Here is a 23,938-nt window from a genome sequence, read left to right as displayed (position 1 = left end):
TGTGTCTAAATACACAGATCCATAAAATGAGAGTCCTACAGAAATGAAATTTTCAAAGGTACCAGAAAATCACAACTTTGGTCAACAGCTGCTTACAGAGTTCCCAAACTCTGGGTCACAGGCTGGGGAGCCAAAAGCTGAGCCCCCACAGCAAACACAGCAAGCTACATAAGTACAGTGAGCCTGCTCACAGATACAACGGAGCCTAAAATAGGAGGGATGCTAATTCACAGTCCTCTGCTCTAATTACATAGCTCATTATTTTTACCACTCAAATGACTCAGGGTGAAAGAAACCCAACAACTGTATATTCTACCACATGAAAGGACTGTACCTTTGCTGGGATTTATACAGTGCCTACCTTCTGAGCACAACCACACTGGAAACTAATAGCAATAATCAGAACAGCAATGAATGTTTTTCACTAGTGATTATGGCCATGCACAATTGTTCAGTGCATTGCCTTTCCCTAGACTCTGTCCAAAAATACCCCCAAATTATTGAAAGATACTGAAGTGATTTACAAATGAAATTTGATACAGAATTAGTTACACCACTGAGGTGAAAGGCAGCAGCATTAGTAACGATCAGCATCGCACAACGATTTATTGCAGGCTAGGATGAAAACTATTCAATTTGAGGGAGATATAAACCATATTTTGAAGAACCTTTTGCACTAATTGGCCAAATAAGTGCTGACAATCAAACTGTGGGATATGCAGAGCCTCAGGGAGGAGGGGGCCTTGGAGCAGCTTCATTTTTATGAATGGAGCCATAAGAAGGTTAGAGAAGGACAGAAGCATGCACAACTCCAATCCCAAGAAAGGCACAGGACAGGCTGAATAGCACCACCACACTGAAACATCAACTGCCCAGGAAACCAATGTTGCACAGTTGTAATAAAATAAATTTTAAAAATAAAAAGGCATTGATTTCTAAAGAGGGGTACGTAGTGACTGCAATGGTTTAAAAGCTTTTTTAGCTGGAATCACATTTGCAGTCACAGGATTTCTATTGGAAAATGGCATTATTGTCTCCAGAGAGAAAAATAGGACTGAATCAGGAGGAGGATGGACAAGATGACCTTTTGAAGCTCTCTTTAGCCATACTCCTGTAAGTCCATATTGAGTGACAGAAAACACATCTGGACTAGAGCTGTTGGGCTTAGGCATTCAAGTTAGAAAATTTTGGCATAAATCTTTGGCACGAGAAGAAGAAGCTCAAGCAATTTTTATATCGGGCTCTGCCTGCCATTAGTGATGCAATTCAATCATAAAAATGGCTTATTCCCCCAACACAAATATATAATACCATGCTGGAGTAGGAATGTGAAGCTGCTCTCATATCACAGCTAAGTTCATTTTGCAGCAAAGCAGTTTACTTTTTTTCCAGTAATCCAAGTCTAATTATGAAATCAATTTAAAACAATTTTGTAATTAAAAGTACCTCCTGAAATATCTCACAGGCTCAATAATTTAAATGATAGTGTTAAAAAGGTAATTAAAATTAAAAAGGTCAAATAAGGCTGGGTCGCTCCTCCACTAGGAGAGTGCTGAAGGACGTTGTTGCATTTACAAACCCGAATCGCCAGCTTCCTCCCCAAATTCCTGCTTTCCCCAGCTGCACGGGGATTTTGCACTGAGAGTCATCCAAGAGATATCGGAGCGGACCGCGGCGAGGCAAGGCTTTTTTTTTTTTTTTTCCGCTTTAGATTCAAAAAAATTACGCTGTTTCAAAATGAAGCTGTACTTACAGAGAGCCAGTGCTCCCTCCTACCGGCGGTCCCCACGCAGGGTGCCAAAAGCTGCGCGTCCCCGCGGCGGGCACGGGAGGGGGTGGGGGGCGCAGGGGGGGGAACTTTCCTGCTCTCCCCGGGTCGGGGCTGCGGGGTCGGCTGGGGATGGGGTGGCGCGGGCCGGGGCCGGGCGGAGGAGGGGACCGGGGACGGGGCCAGGGCGCCTCGCTCACTCACCGCCCGCCGCCAGCCCCGGGCCGAGGCTCAGCGCCAACTGCAGCCACAGCGCCGCGGCCAGCGCCCGCCGCCGCGCCGCCAGGAGGGCACCGCCGCCGCTCGGCTGCTTCCCATGACACATCTTCTGCCCGCCAAAGGCATCCGGTTCGCCGCCACCTGCAACGAGAGAGCCGCTCCGCCTCGCCGCTGCCCGGGGCTCCGCGCCGGTTCCGCGCCGGTTCCGCGCCGGTTCCGCGCCGGTTCCGCGCCGGTTCCGCGCCGGTTCCGCGGGTAGCCCCCGCGCCGCCCCCCGCCCGCCCCGGGACGCGTTCCTGCCCGCTCAGCCGCCCTCCCGGCCCCGCGGCTCCCCGGCCGTGACCCCTGCCGCCGCTACCTGCTGGCCCACCCCCCGCCAGAGCCAGCGGTACCTCCGCGGCTGCTGCCGCCGCCTCCGCCGCTGCGGCTCGGCAGCCTGCCGGGGCCGGGCGGAGCGCACACGCACACTCACACACGTTCACACGCCACACAGGCGCACAGGGACTCCTGCGCACCCCGCAGCCGGCCGGCCCTACCTGCCAGCGGGGCAGGCAGCGGCAGCCGCAGCGCGCACCGGCCCGGCCCAGCCGCTGTGGAGCGGAGGCGCGGGGAACCGCAAGCGGCGGGAGCGCGGGCAGCCCCGGCGCTCCAAGCACGCATGGCAGCCGCGGGCACGGCCGAGCCGCCTCTCCCGCTGTGCCGCCCGGGCAGCCCGGCCCTCAGGGGCACTCCCTGTCCCGGGCCGGGAGGCACCCCAAAACTGCCAAGGGTAGGGGAAGGGGAAGTTAAGGCTTCGCTCCCGGTCGTTTCTGCTCGTTTTCACCTCAAACGGGGTTTCGCGGTGCACAGCACTGACGGAGCATCTTTGGAGTGTCCTGTGCTTTCTCACGTAGACAGAGCGTTAGATACGAGACACGGTTTAGCAGCGCTGGTGCCAGTGCCTCATCTTTCACCGTTTTTGGGAATGGAGAGGTGTATTCCTGAGCACTCTCGCCCATCAGCTGCCTCTGGGGAAAGGCAGGACGCCTGGGCCTGCCGGCTGGAGCAATTTACTGTTACGAATCAGCATCCAGCTATATTTAGTGAATCTGTGAAATTCACAGCCACAAATCACTGAATCAGAGACTCGTCTCGTGGCTCCAGCAGCTGCGGTAGCTCTGTGTTTCCTGGTGCCATTCCACAGCTGGGCATTGCACCTCTTCCCTTGCTCAGAGGTAGCAGAGGGTGTCCTCTAGCTGAAAAGGACTCTGCTAAGCAGATTAAGGTGTTTGGCACACTCCTGAGACACAGCAAGGTGAACAAAACCAGGGACAAGAGAATACACATTTACAATGAAGCATGCCTATGCTTAGTACAAACACGGACCCAAAGGCACGTGGGGTAATATTAACAGCATGTGGACATAGCACATCCTGATGCTTCAAAGTTAATAATAAATACTGGTAACATTGAAGTTCTTTTCATGTATCTCAGCTATCTGATGCTCATTCCTCCAAGTTAAAACTTAAGGCTCTTCAGGATAGATTTTCGTTCAAATCATGTATCAGTTCAAAGGCCAGTGTAAGAAGCATAGTACTTTATCTCCCCTGGAGAAAATGGGCATCTCACAGTGAAATGTAGGTATTCTGCTAAGAATAGGGAAGTGTTGGCCAATTTTCAGCTAAGAGAATTTTGCTGCTCCCCTTAAACAGGAAAATTTGGAAACTATAGAGCATTTTCACCAAGCATCATTTCCTGATCAGGTCAATTTTCATGTCCCCAGCCAGCCCAAAGAGGGAGTTCAGAGCAGTAATAGCTCTCATATGCCATGCAAACACAGACAGGCACAGTTACATGATAGAGATGTTCTTCAGGGGCAATAAGCCATGAACTACTACAAGTGGTAGGACAGACCAATAATGCAGCAATTCCTGTTATCTGTAATAAGAGGATCTTTATGGTACTGATTTGATAGCTTTCATTTTTGAAATCAAAATAGCAAAAGATAATGTCTTGAGCAATCTGACACTATTCATGTTCTCCATCAATTGAAATGCAAAGTGGTGGATATAATGTCTACCTTCAGTGTGGATGGAGCACACAGACACTTCTGAGGAGGAAGAGGCAACTCATCTGTCAGTGTTGATAGGTATTACTTAACCTTTGTTTCTGCCTTGTTTCTATCCCCAAGTGTGCAGCTGCACCTCTGACACCATTCAGCTTGAGGAAGGACAACTGAGTGTTTCAGACACCTGTCAGCCACCCCACGTGAGTGGGAGCACCCCTGCTCCAAACAGCACCAAGAAATCAAGGTTTTCTTGTGCAGCAGCTCTTCTTCAAAATCTTAATGAAAATTCTCCTCTTGCTGAGCAGGGCATGTGTGTGCAAGGTGGCGACAGTGGCTGAAGGTTTGGGCCTCCAGTGGCTGAAGGAGTTTAGCAGGAATCCATGTCAGCCAGGAGCAGGGAAGGACTCCTGCAGCCCGGGAAAGCCTAAACTGAGGGAGGAGCAGCAAAAGGTGGAGGAGGATGAAGCCTGAAGCAACCCCAGCCACAGAGAGGCAGAGGGGAAGGAGCTACTTTGCTTTGGCTTGGACTTTGTTTCTGGAAGGGGTGGATGGATTGCCTGAAGGGCTACAACCACTCTGTGACCAAATCTGACATCTGTAATCAATTTTACTGCATCCTCCTGAGCTGAAGTGGGGCCAGAGCAGTGATCAGTGGGCTGGACCTGAAGCTCTGAGCTGCTGTTACATAGCACAGACTGTAAAATACAGGAGGATTTGTCCCCTGGTTATCCCACCCAGAGGTCATGATTTCTGTGCCTTCATACATTTGGCTGCCCCTCCACCATTTTTTTTTAAGCAAGTTACAGATGAGCCTCACACCTGTGGGGACTAACTCTGAATTGCCTCTGGTGGGGAGAAACCCTCCCTGGTGCTGGTACAGACAGGCTGCAAACAGGACCAAAAGATTATGTGACTTTTTTTTTTTTTTTTGCTTCATATGTACTCTCAAAGCTGCTTCCATCTCCCTGCACTGCTTCTGCAGCTAAAAATGCCACCTCTCAGAATGAAGATGAATAGTGCCAGTGCTCATCTGCACTGTCCAGACTCAGGTTCCTGTTGTTTGAGCCCAGGAGCATCAAGGTGGTGGTGGGAGCAGGGGGAGATCAAGTGTTCCTTGTGGCAGGTTGTGGGTGCTGCCATGTGGTGAGAGGTGTTCCTGGCCAGCTTCACTCTACTTGGAGGAAGAGGCTTCAGCTCTGCTCCAGCTGGTGCATACAGTCAGCTCCTGGCTGTTTCTAGCAAGTGCAGGGTGAGCATCCCAGCCAGATTATGGCTGGCTGTGGGCTTACAGCTCATCTTCTCCTGGGGTTTTGTAATCACCTTGAGAATAAACAATTGTGTGTATAACTCCTGTAGTTGCAGGATTTTAGTTTTGTCTTGCCATACACATTGATCTGCTTCATTCTCTTATTCTTATCTTCTCACATGCCCTCCTTTAGTTGATTATCTTATTCTGAAGTCTGTACTGGATAAAAAGCTAGATTGGAAAATTCAGTTAAATGCATCCAACCCAAAAATTGGCCCCTCACTCCAAGCCAAGTGACAAGAGCAGCAACACTGACTCTGCCCAGGACTAGGAGTATGAAGGCATGCCCACCCTACACAGCATTTGGCCTTGAGTCCTGGATACAATATAATAATTTTCTCTCTGTGTCAAGAAGTAGGGACTATCTTTCAAAGCATCCAAGGCAATGTCTTTGATGTCTGTGGCATCACCAGACCAAGTGGTGACCTTGTAACATGAACTTGTGTTGCACAGTTGCTGCCATGGCACATGAAAGTATTTGAGAATGCTCAAAAACGAGGACCAAAATGGGAACAGGAGCTGCCAAATCTGCTGTAGTCTCATTCACACTCACACTGCTCAGTGGGAAGGTATCTGGACTAAACTATTTCCAGAACTGCTGACAGGTCTTGTTTCAAAGGGAAAAAATTCATTCACTCAAAAAAAAAAAAAAAAAAAAAAAAAAAAAAAAAGAACTACGGAATGAATGAGCTCACCCAGTCCTCCATCATCCTATCATCCTGACAGGAATGGGAGGAGAACTGGAAAAAAAAGATAAGAAACTCATGGGTTGAGAACAGAACACGAGTTCTGAGTTTAATAATTGAGATAAGAACAGTTTAATAATTGAAACAAAGTAAAATATAGTAAGGATAATAATGCTAAGAATAATTAGACTGAAAAAGATGGACAGAGAGAGAGGAATAAGCCCCAAGAGAAACAAGTGATTCATAACACAGTTGCTCACCACCCTCTGAATGATGCCCAGCAGTGATTGGTCCCTCCTGGCCAATTTCCCCCAGTTTATGTCCTGAGCATGACTCTTTATGGTGTGGAATATCCCTTTGGCTAGTTCAGGTCAGCTGTCTTGGCTATGCTCCCTCATGGCTTCTTGTGCAGCTCCTTGCTGGTAGAGTATAGGAAACAGAAAAGTCTTGATTTAGAGTAAGCACCACTCAGCAACAACTAAAACATCAGTGTATTGTCAACACTGTTCTCATACTAAACTCAAAATGCAGCATATACCACCCACTAAGGAGAAAATCAGCTCTATCCCATCCAAAAGCAGGGCACTGTGGTAAGAGTCAGCTGGAAAGGAGGTTTTGTCCAAATTCTTGGGTACCTAACACTCTGGTTGGCCTAATTGCATGCATGAGTGGCCATGGGCATCTTTAATTTGCTAGCAAAATGTAACCCAAAATATTGGGTATTAGATTAAGTGTTTGGGGGTTTTAATTATCACATTAAGATATTCCTTCTCCATGTTTTACCTGCTGAAAAGCAAGGCCAGAAGGAATAGTCCTGGTGATGTGGCTGTTGGGTAGGTAAGTTTCATCCTTAAACTGGACTCCAGGAAGGAGTGAAAAGGAAGTGGTGAAGCTTGTAGCTGAGGGTAAAGAGAGAATTTATATTTGACAGTGTGAGACTTTAAAAAAAAAGACCCCAGGGCATGCTAATGGCAGCTGTATGAGCAAAGGGGTGGTCAGTCCCTGGGGAAAAGAACAGCCTAACACAGAAGTCTGCAATCAATTATTTTAAAATATAAAATAGCAATGACTGGCATTGAGATTTGGCTGCAGAACATCAATCCAGACTGTAAGTACATATTGTTGCAAAACATCCTCCAGACCTTCTGGCCACAGACCAGCTTCCCATTTTATTGGCCAGAAGGAAGAGTTACTGCCTCAAGCTCACATGTATTTACTGGTGTAAATACAATTCTGCACACAAAATTAGGAAAAAGAGCTCAAGCATCATCTTCCAAAATGCAGGGAGTTGCTAAAGAGAGTTCCAAATGCCTTGGAAGGTGCAAAACTATTCAGGGCTAAGATTCATAATGACCGTGTTGTGTCCTTATGAAAGATAATGGCCTTAGATATGCTGTACTACTTGTAGTCTAAACAGGCTCAAGCTTTCAAGCATTTTCAAGTAAAAACTCATTTGTTGAACTCCCTTATATATCAGATAAGGCATTCAGTCACTTCCTTCATACCTGGAGTACACCGTATTTCCCTTTTAACTTAGAAATATTAATGAGCTGATATTTCACCAAAAAAAAAGGTTTGCATAGGTGATTCTGGGGAGGTGCCCCTTATTAAACCATGTAAGAACAGATAGATGCTTTGCCAAGAAAGATTTTGTCTTCTTAGATGTTAGTGGTGATGTCTTACAGTTAATATTCAAGAATTAATGAGTTCTTAAGTGCTTTCCAATCTATTCCCAAGTGTGCCCAGAAAAATACTCCTAGAGACCCTCCTCTTCACCATGACATTGCCTTTGCTTGATTCTGCAGGAGACTGACCCCCTACACATCTCTGGGTAGATTTGCACTGGAAACCTTGATTTCATCATTTTCCTCCATTAATGGCTAAAAAGGCCAGCTCTCTCACCTACCTCAGCCTGAAGAGGGTGATTGCTGGACACACAGTAATTGCAGGGATTGCAGGAAAGCAATTATTCTAAACAGAATTCTTTAAGGTGACTGCTTATAAGAGAGGCTTCCCTCATAAATGTGCTTTCAAAAACAGGTAAGCCATTAGGAGGATAATTATTTTGATGAATTCTGAACCACTAACAGTTATGATGGCTCAAGAAAAGCAGTCATAAAAGTGCAGAGTCCTGATTCTGCAGATGTTAAATAGTGCTGGCTCCTTTCAACTCCTACCAAATTGAAAGGAGAGCTGAAGGCATTAATTTTCTCACACAGTCAGGATTTAAAAAACTTTCTCTTCCCTAAACATAATCACTTTTGTTTGAAGAGAGCAGGGAACACCCTGAAGAAAATGATAGGAATATGAAAGGAGAATTCTCTTTCCTTCACTGAGCCATTAGTACTGACAGCCATAAACTCACATCTGGGACCAATACACAAACATTAATAACCAGCCATCAGTGTAGTTTTACCAATTAGTGCTAAATACATTTCATTAGAAAAACTGGCAATGTAAGGAGGATGGAGTTTGAACTACTTTTTTGTTCCCTACTGACCTACATAAGTAATGAAAAATTTTAGTTAACAGAAAACCACGCTTTATTTTTATTTCCATCAACATAGTTTAGAGGACATCACAGAAATAAATGATACCTGGCTAATTGGAGAACTGGACCAAATCACACTGTAAGACCAATTCTTCAGCTGAATGCATGGAGATTTTTGTACTCTTCTGATTACAGCCAAATTGAACTTGCCACTAGTTCTGTGACTACATTTGGCCCTTGCTTTCCAGTAAACAGTAATTTCCAGCAAAAGGATATAAAACAAACAACTCCAGGAGCTCAAACAATTTAAATTGGTTATAAGTGCTTTTCATTTCATCCCTCCAGACCAGAAGAGACTTGAAAATACAAAATACAATATGTAGTGTTTGATTTGCAACACCATTCTAAGCCCTGAATGGTATAAAGTATAAACTCATGAAGAATTTCCCTATGCCCACAGTACACTTGGCACAGTCCATTTCCTTTGCACTATGGTACCTGAAGTTCTGCATAAGAGGACCCCAGTGTCTTTCACCTCCAGCTTACAGGTTCATTACTCACTGGTCTGTTTAAATTAAGGTACTCAGCCCCATCCATTTACTCCCTGGAAAAGTTCCCAAATCCCACTTTCTGACCTTTTCATCAGTCTGGCAGATGCAGACGTGAGTGCCATGGTGCCTTTGGCGTAGGCAGCACAGGGACAGCAAGACACAAATTCCTTCCCATCACTGCCTGATCTTACAGCTACAAGCAAGTCTCTCAGATTCAGCTCCCCCAAAAGGTACCTACATTCAAAATTGCAGCCTCCAGACCCCAGCTCAGCTGCAGTTTAAGTCAAAGGAACTTCACTATCTCTTAGCAAAAAATCCCAAGAGTTTGCAGTCGTGTTTCAGGCTGTGAGCTCAGCCCTGGCAGCAGGATCTTATGGCTTGGTTGGTAGGGTTGTACCTCTGGATGCTGGATTCACAGAAGCTTTCACAATGCTTCTGATAAGCAAAATGTCTTTCAAACCAGAAGGCATGTGCCTTCCTTTGTCCAAACAGAGAAGCTAAGCTTCCCACTCAGGTGCAGAAGAAATCGGCCTCCATGGCCCTTGGATTGTTGCCCTTGCATCTCATTTCTCTGCAGAGTTGATTTAGACAGAGTGTGTTTGCCTAGAAGCATTTAACTAAGCCATGCAGAAAAGTAAAAAATTGCACACTACCTTTTTCCTTGCATGGAGATCAGCTTTATGTATTCCTTGAGGACACAAGGAGAGAAGAATAAGGAATTGCAGCAGAGTCTGCATGAGAGAAGAGAATGAGAGAGCTGAAGCAGATGTGTTCAAACATATTCTTTGAAAAGCTGTGACAAAAAATAGAGCACCTGGTTGAGAACCCTTCCAGTGCAAATATCTATACCTTTACCATCCTAAATGTAAAATAAGAGAAGAAGTTAAAATGTCACAATTTTATAGCACTGCATCATAACTTCCTAAGATGTTGAGATTTTTTTTTATATTGAGTCCTAATTAAATGCCATGCAAAACCCTAGCTTCATAACATATGGTCAAATCTGAATTCAGAGAATTAAGAATTAATTTACATGCATCTCAGGCATTCCATGTCTACACATTTTTTATATTTCTTGGTGGGCATAGAGCAATTTGCATTAACTTAATTTCATAGCAAAACCATAGAAAAGCTGCAAGAGGATAGTTCTGTCAGTGTTACACGACAATTTTTGTAACTTCCTCTGTCATCTGTTGTGATGCACATACTAAGAACCACAGTATTGGGCTCCAAAACTGTTCACAAAAGCCCATGTGAAGCAACAGCCATATAGTGTGAATTAGTGCAGCCAGAAGAAAGGGAGCAGAAAGAAATATCCTAGACATAGTTTGATATGAGCAGACCTTGAAGATGCAGAGATTTGGATTTGAGCTGTTCTCGTCTTTAATTTCCATGTTTATTTTCTACCTTTTTCACAGACACAAAAATAACTCTCTTCTGCTGTAGCCACATTACCACTGAGTTGTGCCAATTTTATCAGCTGTTCATCTGGCTCTCAGTACAGGCAACAGTTCAGGTTTGTTCAGGTTTCTCCCTGCATGTGATCCTTTTCTTCCTTTTTGCTAATGCATTTTTGTAGTTTTATATCTGTCAGCTCTTATCAGTTGAGATAATAACAAATCTAAAGCTGTCAGGAAAATACATGATCACCATTCCTGCTTGCTGTTTCCACCCTGAAATTCATAGCAACAAGAGGATTAGCTTGAATTGACGACTAAACTAGATTAGGTTTGATTAGCTATTCTCCTTTAGCAAAATAAACTCTAAACAAAACAAAACCCCAAACAAACAAAAATTAAAAAATTATGTCAGCAGTTCCGGAAAGGAGAGGTGCAAGAAGGTCAGGACAGGTCCAGCCAGCCCTGAAGGTTATGCATCAGGCTGTGACTGGTGGCTGACCCTGCCCTCTCTGGTCCATAGAGGCAAAGCTGTGGGTGGAAATCAACAGAAGGTGGGAGAAGAGAGTGAGGAAAAAGGAAATAATTGGAACTGGTGTGAGTTACCCTGTGGTAATCTTTTTGGTAACAGAAAACACGGGATTGAGAGCAAGCCCTACACAGTCTGGAGAAGGAGAGGGCAGCAGGAACATTTTGTTGCAAGTGGCAACAGCATGATTGGAAAGATCTCTGAAATGGTGATGCTTTCCTCTTTTCTTCATGTCCCTGCCTTTTCTGCACAAGGTCTACTGCATCCTCCAGGGAAAACAGCTCCCCAGAGCAATGGCTGAAACCTAGCTTAGCTGTACAGAGAAAGGAATTCTGCTTTCTTTTTTTTTGTCATTTATAAGATGACTTTCAGATATTTAGATCCCCATGGGAGTCATCTAATTCTTCATGCTTGCTAATGAAAAGCAAATCCAGCCAGGTTTAGTCTTCCTCAACAGATTAATTGTCATAATATTAATTATTCCTTTCTATGAAGTATAGGGCCATTTAAAGCTTTGTCCTTCTCTGTACTTAGGTGTTAAGGTTATATTATTTATATGTGATTGTTCTGTTTAAACTGTAAAACACAAACTGAAACATAAACTAACTCTTTTTGGTATAGCAATGCCAATACATTTTAGGTACAATAAAGCATCAGGTATTAAATGCAAGGATGGGATAATGTGTGGTGGTGAGATGGCAAGAGCTTCACATGACAGGTTTTCAAAATCTAATGCTAATTACTTCTTCATCAGCTCAGAACTTCCATGTGTCCCTGACCTCTCTATTTCTCTCAGTGGGCCCAATATATTTTATATGCTGAAGCTCTTTAGTGTCTGGTTAAACCAAAGTTTCCAGGACATCCAGTTTACTTATGTTAGTTGTTCAAACACTTGGTTACTTTCCATGTGAAAATAAGATTTCCAACTCTCCAAATTGAAGTTGTCAACTTCAGCTGACAAACAATGATTTCTCAGAGGTTTTTTCACTTGGATTTCCCCTTACCCTCATTTGGGTTCCCTTCATAACTACTTTTTTTCATGAAAATACCTCAATAGCACATTTGAAGCACTTCTCAAGATTCTTTAAGGCAAGGGCAAGGTCTTCAAATGTCTTACACTGAGAGTATTAAAAAGGAGCTTGTTTGAGCAGCTCCAGGGCCACCTGGCATGGAGAAGGCTGAGCAGGGGCAGGACCCCTAGATGGTCTAGATGATCATCCTCTGATCCTATGATTCTATTCTGTCACAGGGGCATGCCTGAGCTGGTGGCCTGTGTGATCTGAACCTGCTCAAGCCACCTCTGTGCTCATCACTGCTGTGGCACTAAAGGTAAAGCACTGCTGGGCAGAGAAGGCCTTGGCTGAGCTTGCTCCTGCATCAAGCAGCAAGGAGAGGAGGGTTTTGAGCCCCCATCTTTGCCAGCCACTGCCAGCAGCTTGGCTCTGCTGAGCTCCTGTGCAGGGAGGGAGAAGCCTGTGCCAGGGTGGAAAAGGCTTTGCTCAATCCTACACAGGAAAGGGCAGGAAGAAACAAATATTCCTCTCTTAAGAGGTGGTTCCTTCTCTTCTTTGGAGCTGCAAACTTCAGGCTTGGTTTCACTGTTGAGAAGTTCATAGTCAAACAGTCCCTTTTTCAAAGGGATTTCTCCATGCTGATGAGGGCAGCCACCAGCCTGAATGGTGGGCTGTCTTGCCCTTAAAGAAAAGCCCAAACTCCCTTGTGCACAGCCTGAAAGGTGAGACAGAGTGGAAATTTTCCAGAGTAGAAATCCATTTTGATTTAGGTGAAATGTACATCTTATAGTTAAGTCTGTAAGCTTGCAAACATAGCTGTTTAGTCTGACTGCCTGTTCTCACAAAAAGCCTATGCTCAGAGAAACTGCTTCAGCTGAAGGACAAGAGATAGGGGGGCAGACAGAGAGACTGTCACGAGAGAGGGCAGCCTGACTCAGGAATTCTTCCTGATAAAGAAGAATTAGCAGCAAATGTCATGCAAAATCAGTAGAATGAATATGTATGAACCTATTGTGAAATTGCATGCATATGTATTTGATAGAGAGATCTGGAGTTCCCAGAGGTATGCATGGCTTTTAAGGGGAGCAGTGAGCACATGTGTCCAGCGCTGTAAAAAACATACTGGCTTTACAACTTTCACCAAAGTTGTGGAGTTTGTTTGCTTCCGCAAATCTAAGGAACAGAAAGATTTCACTGTCACGTCTTTTTGTCCCTCCTCCATTCCCCATACTTCATAAATTCTCATCTATAATTGATCGTTATATGTTGCCCTTATTTATTGATTGTATATCACTATATATTCCTAATTACTGCTTTAATTTTTTTTCCCCCAAAATTTGGCTTTCAGGCAATGCTGTCATCTTTCTTAGCACTGGAATCACAGCTTTTGGCTGTTTAATGAGCTCTTCTTGAAAGAGCTCAGCATTCTCCATCACATTTGCTCCTTCTGGGTTTTTTTCTCAATCTCACTCTCTTCATCTGTGGGAAACCAGTCCTTCTGAAACACTAAAAATGTATAAAAGTCTGTTTTATTTTTGTCCATTGTAAATACTGGCAAGCAGTGATTACCATTCCATGGCTGACCACTTAGCTTCACCTGTAACAGAAGGGTCCAGACTGGATTTGTTTGGGATGAGTGTTCAAGATTAAAAAGTTATACTTGTAACTTTTAGAAAAAAAATGCCTTCAGAATAGTCTTGAAGGATATTGCAGCTCTTCTCTTAAAGATTATGAAGAAAATTTTGTGAAATTTTTGAAAAACTGTGAAATTTTCTTGTAACTTATTTGAATGCAGGAGTTCTTGTTCAGTCCATCATAGTCAAGTCAGAAATTATTTTTCTAACACTTGAGACTGATAGGGTAGCAGGTTGTATTTCAGCAGATGATTTATTTATAAATATGAGCAAAATTATTATTTATGACTGGAAATGCAGGATAAATTGTGAAATTTTACCTATAACCAGAGTTACAAAACTTCAGCATATATTTTATTCACAAAACTTCAGCATATATTTTATTCACAACCTTTCTTCTTTATACATTATTTAGCAAACATAACATGATCTCATTATATGTGGTCTTTGCCCCAAAGAGTTTGCAGTCTCATTCAGGCACCAAAGATTTTTTTAGCAGAGGAAAGCATAATGAAGTAATTAGTTTTGAAATAAACAGACATCATTGCAGATTAGAGAGGATGCACATTAATTAAGGCATCATCCAGAACTGTTCTCTTGCAAGGCACGTGTTCTGCACCAGTCATGGCTAAAGATGTTACAGAAAGGACTTCACTGAAAGCAGAGACATTTCCCTTTGGATTATGACTGTGAAGTCATTTTATCCACACCAAGATCTGAAGTCCATCCATAAAACTGAAAGGAAAGTGATTTCAAAAGCCATACATTATGTTCAGCCCTCCTTATACTCAGAGCACTTCCCCGTGGTTTGTCTTGCTGGGAGCTGAAACCATTGAGGTGCTCAGTCCTCAGGCAGAGTTACAGCACCAGAAATTATTCCACCACAGTTCAGTGCCATTTACCGCACCTCATCATACAGACAGCCTCTGAATGCAAATGGGAAGAATAATTTCATAAAATCATTTCTGGAACTGCATTATTTTAGTAATTAAAACCTTTACTTATACCTATTCAGGAATGAGCAGAATATTATATTAATGCACTGCACTTATTAAATTTTTGAGGCTGACTGGTAAATTTAGGGGTGATGCAAGACACCGTTAAACACCTTTGAGGAAAAAAATGGTCAGTGTTCTGATTAGTACAAATATGTGGGAATTGTCTCCTCAAATTTAGTTTGGTGGGAACAGATGGGCTTTTCCACATACCTGATTCTATGGCTATTTTGCTGTGCTTCAGATGTTTCTGAGGCACAGGTGTTTCTAGGCAACATTTACAGAATTCTCAGAGGAAAAATATCTGCATAGGAAAAGCAAAGCTAAAAGCTGCCTGACCCAGCCCCTGTACTGAGTTAGCATGTTGTCTATTTCTTCAGTCATTCAAGGCCGAATAAATATGCTTATTTATTTCTTTGGCCTTTGTGTCAAGCTTTCAGGTTATGATTTGCAAAAACAGTGGGAAACCCAAACAGAGTGAGAGGAAGGGCAGGTTTGCCTTTAGAAACAAGCTGTGGGTCTACTGGTAGATAAAACTAGCACTAAGAGTTAAAAGAAACAATGGGAAGGATTCCACTGATTGATGAATGGATAAAGATATATGCTTTTACAAATAAGCTTCAGGGTTGCTGATAAATTAAATTGGACATTGAAAGATGAAAGAAACAATGGGGAAAACCCTAAATTCCATAGGAATTAAAAATGAAAAGGGAGGGTTATACTTTAAAGGGAAATCTTTGGTATCAGGCATATAGGGAAGTCTGTACCTCTCAAGTACCTCAGCCAATAGGGAAAGAGAGAAGGGAAATGTGGCCGGGAAATTAGGATAAAAGGGAGGCTGCGTCCTCCAAAAATTTGAGACACCCCAGGGGAATGCCCCATGGCCTCTCCTTTTATTCGAATAAAGTAAAAGAACTCCTCTGTCTCCTTTTTGGACCTAAACCTCTGATGTTTGTGGATTAATTTTTCTATCAAGAGCAAACCCCAAGAGATATGTAAGGGAGTGCTGAAATGAAGACATTCATCAAATACTGATAATCATTCTGTTATCTCCCTAAGCATGGACAGGACACAGAAAACAAATGCAACAAAGCACATGCAGAACATTAAAATCCTAATTTTATCTATATTTTATCCTGCCAAAAAAACCCTGGATATTTCACAAACACACAAAAAATACGTATACAAAACTACACACAATACAAAAAAAAAAAGGGAGCAAGGCTCTTTACTCAATAGAGTTTTAGTTACAATGTCTGATCCCAGGTTAAAGGAAAATGAGAAGAAATCATCTCACTTTTCATAATTCATTAGAGAAATGTAAGACACTATAATTGATTCAGATGAGTACATGACACTTTTTTCATTGCCTCTTTTCTATTTCTCTGCCAGAAATCTCTTGTATCTCAGCTTCTTACTTAAGATTGTTAAATGACTAGTCAGAAGAACAAACCTTTCAAAAGATTTAGAGGTTCTACCTTCTGGACTATATATCATAGTAATTTAATGGTAACAAGCTGCAGTGCTGACTAAGTCGCTTTGATTCATAAGAATTTATGAGCTATTCAGAATATATCCAAAAACATGATTACAATTATCTGATGTGAGAAACAACTGCTCACTATGAAAATTTAAAAAGGTTTACTAAACCTTGACAAAAACACAACAAAAGGACGATATAAGGAAAATTTCACAGTGCTGGGAATTGCCCTCATGGATACCCCATGACCAGTTCATCTTCAAGATGGATGCTCAGTCTTTTATACCCCTGGGGTTGCATCAGCCAGCCCTGGCTCTGCCCAAAGTCTGTCAGTCAGCTCTTCTTTGCCATTTATCGGTGGAGACTGCTTTCTTGTGACTTGATTGGAGGTCAGGTGTTGCCATGCTGCACCCCCTAAGCAAGAAGCTTTTCCATTCCCAACTGCCCCATGCAAGGGGCACATGCATACACCTTCTTTTTACCTGTCGTAGACAACCCCAGCTGTCCAATGGTCACAATATAGGGGGAAAAGGGAACTATGGGGAGAACAGAGGACATCTAAACTACAATAATATAACTATACATCACTAAAAGTTTTCTTAATATTCACACAATAGTTATCCCTTAATTGCGAGAGCCAATCATCTCATTATCCATCTATAACAATGCCCCTTTTCTATTTTGTAAGTTATTTGATTTGATTAATTACTTGAGTAATTAACTCATTTTTAATAGTATATGTTGATATGGGTGAGGACAGTGGAAGAGGGTTTTAAGTAAAATGATTGGTAGAATTTGTGAATAAAGGTCCAGTATGGCTTTTACCCCCACCTCCCATGCCTACAGTGTTGCTGCCTGCAGCAGGGTTATTATAATCTTCTTGGTGGTGAGTACAGGGGGGAGTACCTGGTCTTGCCCTCTGGTTCTCACTATACTTCTGTTCTAAGCAAATTAATGTTTTTCATTGTTCCTCCCCCTTACAGACACTTCCTATTTTCATAGCACAATTATATTAATTACTAATACAATTTAAATTTTCCGTTCAAAAATGTTAAACAGTTATCTAAAGCACTTAGAGTAGTGAGGTTTTCACTTGTCTTTCACAAAGTACAGTGTACATTTATATGTTTTAACAAGTCTACAACAAAATTAAGGCACAAGGTAAGAATGTAAATAACAGCAGTTTGAATGGGTTGTTTGTATTACTGTTATAAACTAAGTTGAACTCCACATATAGTACACAGGGAGTCAGGGGCTCTTCTGGTCAGTAGAACTCAATAGTGATACATATATATTGACACACACAAACACACACATTTGTTTTCTCAGGTGAGACAGCAGCCGAATGCACAGAGCCATGCACCCAGAGCCGTGTTTCTGGGTGTGCTCAGCCCATGTCTGCATGTAGGGGTATGTACAGAACTAGTACACACATGCACACAGGTGTGATGATGGTCACAGGGGTCTTAGGATGACGGGAGAGACGTAGATCTTACTTCATGTTACAGAAGGCTTGATTTATTATTTTATGATATGTATTACATTAAAACTACACTAAAAGAATTGAAGAAAAGGTTTCATCTCAGAAGGCTAGCTGAGCTAAGAATAGAAAGGGAAAGAATGATAACAAAGGCAGCTGCCTCAGACTCTCTGTTTGAGCCAGCTCTGCTGTGATTGGCCATTAATTCCAAACATCCACATGAGACCAATCACAGATGCACCTGTTGCATTCCACAGCAGCAGACAATCGTTTACATTCTGTCCCTGAGGCATCTCAGCTTCTCAGGAGGAAAAAATCTTAAGGAAAGATTTTTAATGAAAAGATGTCTGCGACACACAGGTATTTGTTTACAGGTATAGAGCCTTGGCATACAGAGGTACCTGTTAGCAGCACACACCTGCACATACTCCCAGAGCTGCGCACACTCTACTTGTACACGCTAGCACACGTTTACACACGTGTGAGTGCCACAGAGACACTTATGCACAGTCTCTACCAATGCACACATGCTCACAAACACGAGACTTGCTTGTATGTAGAACTTGTATACATTAACACAAGCATATATATCTGCGCACACTAATATGTGTAATGTTATTAACACAGATATCTTACATAGGGCTATGCTTACACTTGCAGAGCCTGTGCACACTCACAAACACAGGGCTGTACACGAACTTACTCATACCTGAGAGAAAAATTTAACACACATGCACAAAATAATGCACACAACACGTGTACGCTTTGGTACTTGTGTGTGCACTCAGAGCTGTGCACACTGGCACACACAGGTATTGCATGTGCAGACTCACACACTTGGTACACATGTACCCATAGATGCACACTGGCACATATGTGTAAAGCACTCCCCCAAGCTCTTCTGGGAAGAGAGTAGTAGGATATCTACTCTTTGTCGCTACACTGTAGTGTTTTAGCCTCTGTGCCTTTGGGGTGGGATCAGACAGTGTTGTTTTAAAGGAAAGGTTAAAGAAAGACTGCTGGACTCCTGTCCCCCATCTCTCACCCCACAGCACTGGGAGGGCACAAAATGGAGCACTTGTTGTTGTTCCGTCCTCCCGCGGGGTCTTGATTGGCATGAAGGAGAGGCTATTTATTTAGACTGTGGAGACTTGGACCAGCACTCCTCCTACAAAGTACAACTTCAGCATAACAAGCATAAAAAAATTTGGCTTATCTCCCTCACAAGGAAAAGAGGCCTTTCCCTTGAAATGAACACAAGCCAGAACCAGAGGGAAAGGCACTGAAAAGAGAGAGAACAAGGCACAGCACCGGCCGCCACCCGCCCCCAGAATGATGAAAACACTGAGGCATTTCCCAGCAAACAAGACTGAAAGCTTTGAAATGAAGAGGCACCAAACCCTCAAACTTTCAGTGTTCCCAACGTCTCACCCCATACCTCCACTCTTCTAAGGCTAAGTACAGATCTGCTGCATCCTCTCAGAAGAGGGCAACACAAAAACTAAATTCAAGTCCTCTTCCCCCAGCTAGTCAAACAAGAAACCATCCCTCCTCCCTTGACAGGTAAAATTTAAGAGGATTTCTGATATAATGAACAGGACTTAGAAACACAACACAAAGATTCCCATTGAACTAGTCCTTGCACCGCCTAACCCATTCAACACAATCAGGCAGTCCATCAAACCCCCCACACAGAGAGAACAGCTTGGCTCCAACACTACTAAGATGTGACGCTGCCCACAGCACCCCTGTGCAAAGTCTCTACAAGGTACCTGGAAACTGCTTTCCTCTGAAAGCCCTGCAAATTCTCAAATGATGTGACCCCAAACACACCAATCAAAGTGGAATGCTAGCAGAGGCCTCCCAACCCATGTCAATCACAACTGGATCTGCACACAAAACTTACCCATAATGTACAACGTCCAAATATGTGATAGTGAACAAGAAATCCATACAAATGCACTGCTCAAAGAGTAAATAAATAGGTTATGGTATTCTCTACCCCTTTCACACCTATACTGTTGTGTTTTGTCAAGGGATACCTCTTACCTTTTTACTAAAAAGGGGGTGCTTTGAAATAACTACCAGTTCCTTCGACAGAACCTGTCTCCTTGATTAGTTAAAAGGAGAGAGAGAGAAAGAGAGAGGAAGGAAGGAAGGAAGGAAGGAAGGAAGGAAGGAAGGAAGGAAGGAAGGAAGGAAGGAAGGAAGGAAGGAAGGAAGGAAGGAAGGAAGGAAGGAAGGAAGGAAGGAAGGAAGGAAGGAAGGAAGGAAGGAAGGAAGGAAGGAAGGAAGGAAGGAAGGGAAAAGGGAGAAAAAGAAAGAAGAAGCTTTGCCTTCTTGGAAAGTAAAAGCAAAACATTTTCTCGGAACACTAGTGGAAGCAGCTGCTAAGTCACTCACGTGGTGCTCTTGAGTTCGCGCGTCTCTACGCTGATGTATATCGCAGAGGAGTTTCTGCAGCTCGATACCCTGGCCAGCCTCTCTGGGTACAGCTGCCCCCCCCCGGCGCACCCGAGTTGCTGCGGGCTGTGGCCGCCTCAATTACAATGATTTGAATCTCCCAAGACCGCTGCTGGGGAGGGGGGGGATTTCCCGCCTCTCCCTTGGCCTTGGGATTCAGCAAGACCTGCTGCCTGGGGGTTGTAACACTAGCCGCTGCTGACGCGGGCCCGGGCCACCTGCTTGCTGGAAGTTTTTTTTTCAGTGGACCTGGAGCCAGTCACAGCACACCGCCGCAGAGGAATTGTGCTCGGACAGGGCTGGCCGCTAGTCCCTGCCCTGGTCCGCTCCCGCTCTGCATCTGGTCAGCCCCACACTGGTGGGCTCTGGAGAAGCTCTAGCACAACTAGAAGTTTTTGACTCTTAGTGGTCTCTACTGAGACAGAGTGGAAATTTTACAGAGTAGAAATCCATTTTGATTTAGGTGAAATGTACATCTTTGAATTCTTTGAATTAAGTCTGTAGCTTGCAAACATAACTGTTTAGTCTGACCGCCTGTTCTCACAAAAAGCCTATGCTCTAAGCAACTGCTTCAGCCGAAGGACAGAGATAACAGGGGGGATGGCCCTTGAACTCTGAAAGAGAGAGGCTGTTACGGAAAGAGGGTCTAAATTACCCAGGAATTCTTTCTAATTGTTAAAAATGCCAATCACTTGTTTTTAAAATTTTTAAAAGTTTAATAGTAATAAAATTGTTATAAAAATAGTAATACAATTAGAGTAATAATAATTTTGACAAATTGAATTAGGACAATATGAGACAGTAAATACAAAGAGTTACGGACATCCGGGTACCTTTTTCTGGGCAGCACGAGCCCGAAAAAGGACACCCATTAACAAAGGATTAACCCTTAAAAACAATAGCCTGTTGCATATTCATACACTTCATACATGATGCATAAATTCCATTCAAATACAGGTTTCTGTCTGGTCATCGTCAACTTCTTCCTCCGAATCCTAACAGCGCCTTCGAGGCGGGAAGAAGTTCATTTCTTCTGATAAGAGGGCCATAAATTCTTCTTCTCTGAAAGATTAAAGTGTCTTGTGGCTGCTATCTCACTGCGAGTCCTTTCTTTTAAAAAAAATTATCCTACATAGCATCGTTTCTATTTTAAGAATTTTTGTAACCTAAAACTATATTTAACACAGTATTTAAGAGAATTAATACAGCATTACTTTCTAACACAACACATATAATATTCATTGTAATATTTGTGAAAAGCCAGTCATAAAATACACGCATTTTTCACACTGATAAAGAAAAAATAAGCGACAAATGTCATGCGAAATCAGTAGAATGAATATGTATGAACTTATTGTTAAATCGCATGCATATGTATTTGAGAGGGAGATAAAAAAGGATCTGGAGTTCCCAGAGGCAAGCATGTCCTGTTTAGGGGAACGATTCCCACGTGTGTCCAGCACAGTAATAAACATATCGGCTTTATAACTTTCACAAAAGTTGTGGAGTTTGCTTGTTTCTGCAAATCACTACGCAGAACACGTCCCACGGCATTTCCGCCAGGCTGGCGACTGCTGTGATTCGCAAGGTTACACAGCTGAGCCCGCCTGCTTCCCTGGCGGCACCACACATCTGAATGTCTCGGTCCACAAAAGCGCGTGTCCCATCGCCGGCAGCCCGACAGACCTCTGGGCTCTAACGCCCTTCCCTCCCTCCCCGCCCCAGCAGCATTGAGCTCAAAGGTACTTGGTGCCAGCAGTCCAGTGCCTCCAAACTCCCCTGGTCCACGAGTGTAGATTTTGCTGCCGGCAGCCCTGGGCTCCAGTGCGTCTGATGGCTGCGGTCACCCTCATTTGGGTCAGAACCGCTGAAAGCCACTACATCGGACATTCTTGGCTTGCTACCACCCATGCAGGCCCATGCGGTCGCTGGCCTGGAAACCCCATGCACTCGGAGAAAGCCGCTGCCAGCAGCCCTTCCACCACCTCCGGGTGCCATCGCACATGTGGCATCCCAGTCCCACGGCTCCACAGAGGAGCTGTTATGAATAAGAAGCTTGACTAGGCCAATATTCTAGCAGCAATCAATTTATTAATTAATATGGTAAAGTATGAGCAATACAGCGCTGGGTACAGTGGGGGAAGTTTTCCCTCCAACTGCACACCGATAGTTGAGGGTTACAGGTATTTATAGGGGTACTCATCAGCTTTCTCAGCAGTTTCTATTCCAATTTTTACTCATCAGCAGTTTCTATTTCCCAATTTTTATGTCACAATTCTATACACTGTTGTGGTTTAGTTTTTCTCAGGATGTATCCCAAAAGGAGTATCCCCAGATGTTGGTGGTCCGGTTTCCGAAAGAAGAAAGACTAATCCCATCTGGTGGAGTCCAGTTCCCCAGATGTGGGTCCACCTTTTAATTGCAGAGACTGTAAATCTCATAACAGTGATTCCAGCTTCCCTTGGTTGAAACCATAAATCCTTGAGGTGATGTTCATCTTCCTTTCTCAAGCTGTTTTCTCTGCTTTATTAAGGCGTGAGATAAGCATATTTCCTTTATATATATTCCAAATCTATAGTTTCAAGGATACAAGTAATATTCTAAAATTATACTTCAAAAGGCTATAATTGCAGAACTCTTTAAGGATTAACTACAAGCAAATAAGCAACATCCTTAACGCTTTAATTCCAATGCTCCTAAATCAACCAGGGTTAATTGTAAACAAAACATAGGTTCAAAGGCCTTCTTCCATGCTTTATTTTCCTCAGTTATTATTAGAATTCACAACTGTCCCACTGTTGGTCTCCACACATATCGCAATCACAAAAACACACATTGCCTGTTTGTACCTGACACGAAACACAGCCATGGCGAACCCCATGCTCCAGCCACTCTCTGACCGCCAACAGCACTGCACAGGCATCGCGCCTCCATCAGTCTTCCCCTGCCCCCACTGGGCCAGTGCGCACCAGAAACTCTCTGCACCCACTACCGCCCACAGGGGCCCACTCAGCCTCTGGCCCGGAAACTCCATGCATTCAGCGAAAGCCACCACCGGCAGCCCTCCCAGTGCCCATGGTACTCCGCCGCCTCCAGGCACCATCACCTATGTGGCATCTCGATCCCACAGCTCTACAAAGGAGCCACGGCGGACTCTCTGCGCCCAGCATGGCTGCAGACACCAGTCTATGCAAACTTGGCCCCTGGCCATGTCCACACCCACTGATCAGGAGAGCCACTGCAGTGGCTCCGTGAAACCCTGCTCGCCCTCTCCTGCAGCCCCTGCCCGGGGAACCTGCGCACTCCACCTGAGTGGCGGCCTCATCAGTGCCAGCCACCACTAAGTCACTGTGGTCAGGCACACCTCGGCTGATAAGCTCTGCAAGTTATTGTGCAGCTTGCACACCAGGAGCTTACAGCACTCAGTACATGGGCGCTCCATGTGGAGCAGCCACGCGGTCCTTCCCGCCCCCCGCTGCCTGTGGGCTGGGAAAGTTACCTCAACTACCCGTCCCGACACAGGCCATTTTCTGCTAAATGGTGATTTTTGCTATCACTTTAACACTGTGGCTCTCAACTTGGTGACCTCCAAGTGCTCTTGAGCTCTTACAAATCCCTTAATCTTAAGCGTCCTGCCAGACTGGGGGTTCCTGCTTTTGTCTTTTATGCATCCCACCTGCCGCATTTCAGCCCTTCTTCTACAAGCATCTTGCCAGTGCCAGGGTTCCCCCCTTTCTTCTCTTACACGTCCCGCCCTGTTTCCAACTGTCCACTATCCTGAAGCTTCAACAGACCAGGACGGGTCCATATATTACTAATGTGAAGCTCACGTTCATATACTGGAATTACGGAACTATTTTCTGGCCAAAATAATATGAG

At 44.0% G+C, this 23,938-nt stretch overlaps 1 protein-coding gene across 9 annotated transcripts in view; it reads right to left on the bottom strand.

Moving 5' to 3' along the window:
• Positions 1-2,923, bottom strand: part of SUSD4 (sushi domain containing 4) — a 73,968-nt gene extending 71,045 nt beyond the window's left edge. For 5 of the 9 annotated variants that reach the window (XM_071425280.1, XM_071425289.1, XM_071425300.1 and 2 more), the window contains exons 1-2: positions 2,524-2,665; positions 1,973-2,128 (exon numbers count right to left, since the gene is read on the bottom strand). In XM_071425280.1, the coding sequence (XP_071281381.1) occupies positions 1,973-2,128; positions 2,524-2,647 (280 nt within the window). In that variant the 5' untranslated portion in view covers positions 2,648-2,665. The other 4 variants (XM_071425329.1, XM_071425309.1, XM_071425319.1 and 1 more) reach the window with 4 other exon arrangements.
• Between the last annotated feature and the right edge of the window lie 21,015 nt (positions 2,924-23,938).

This window comes from Agelaius tricolor, unplaced genomic scaffold (assembly GCF_023055355.1).
Source record: "Agelaius tricolor isolate 1412-34295 unplaced genomic scaffold, bAgeTri1.0.p SCAF_1, whole genome shotgun sequence".
Lineage (NCBI taxonomy): Eukaryota > Metazoa > Chordata > Aves > Passeriformes > Icteridae > Agelaius > Agelaius tricolor.
Note: the sequence above shows the minus strand (reverse complement) of the source record. Positions and strands in the feature narration are given on the sequence as shown.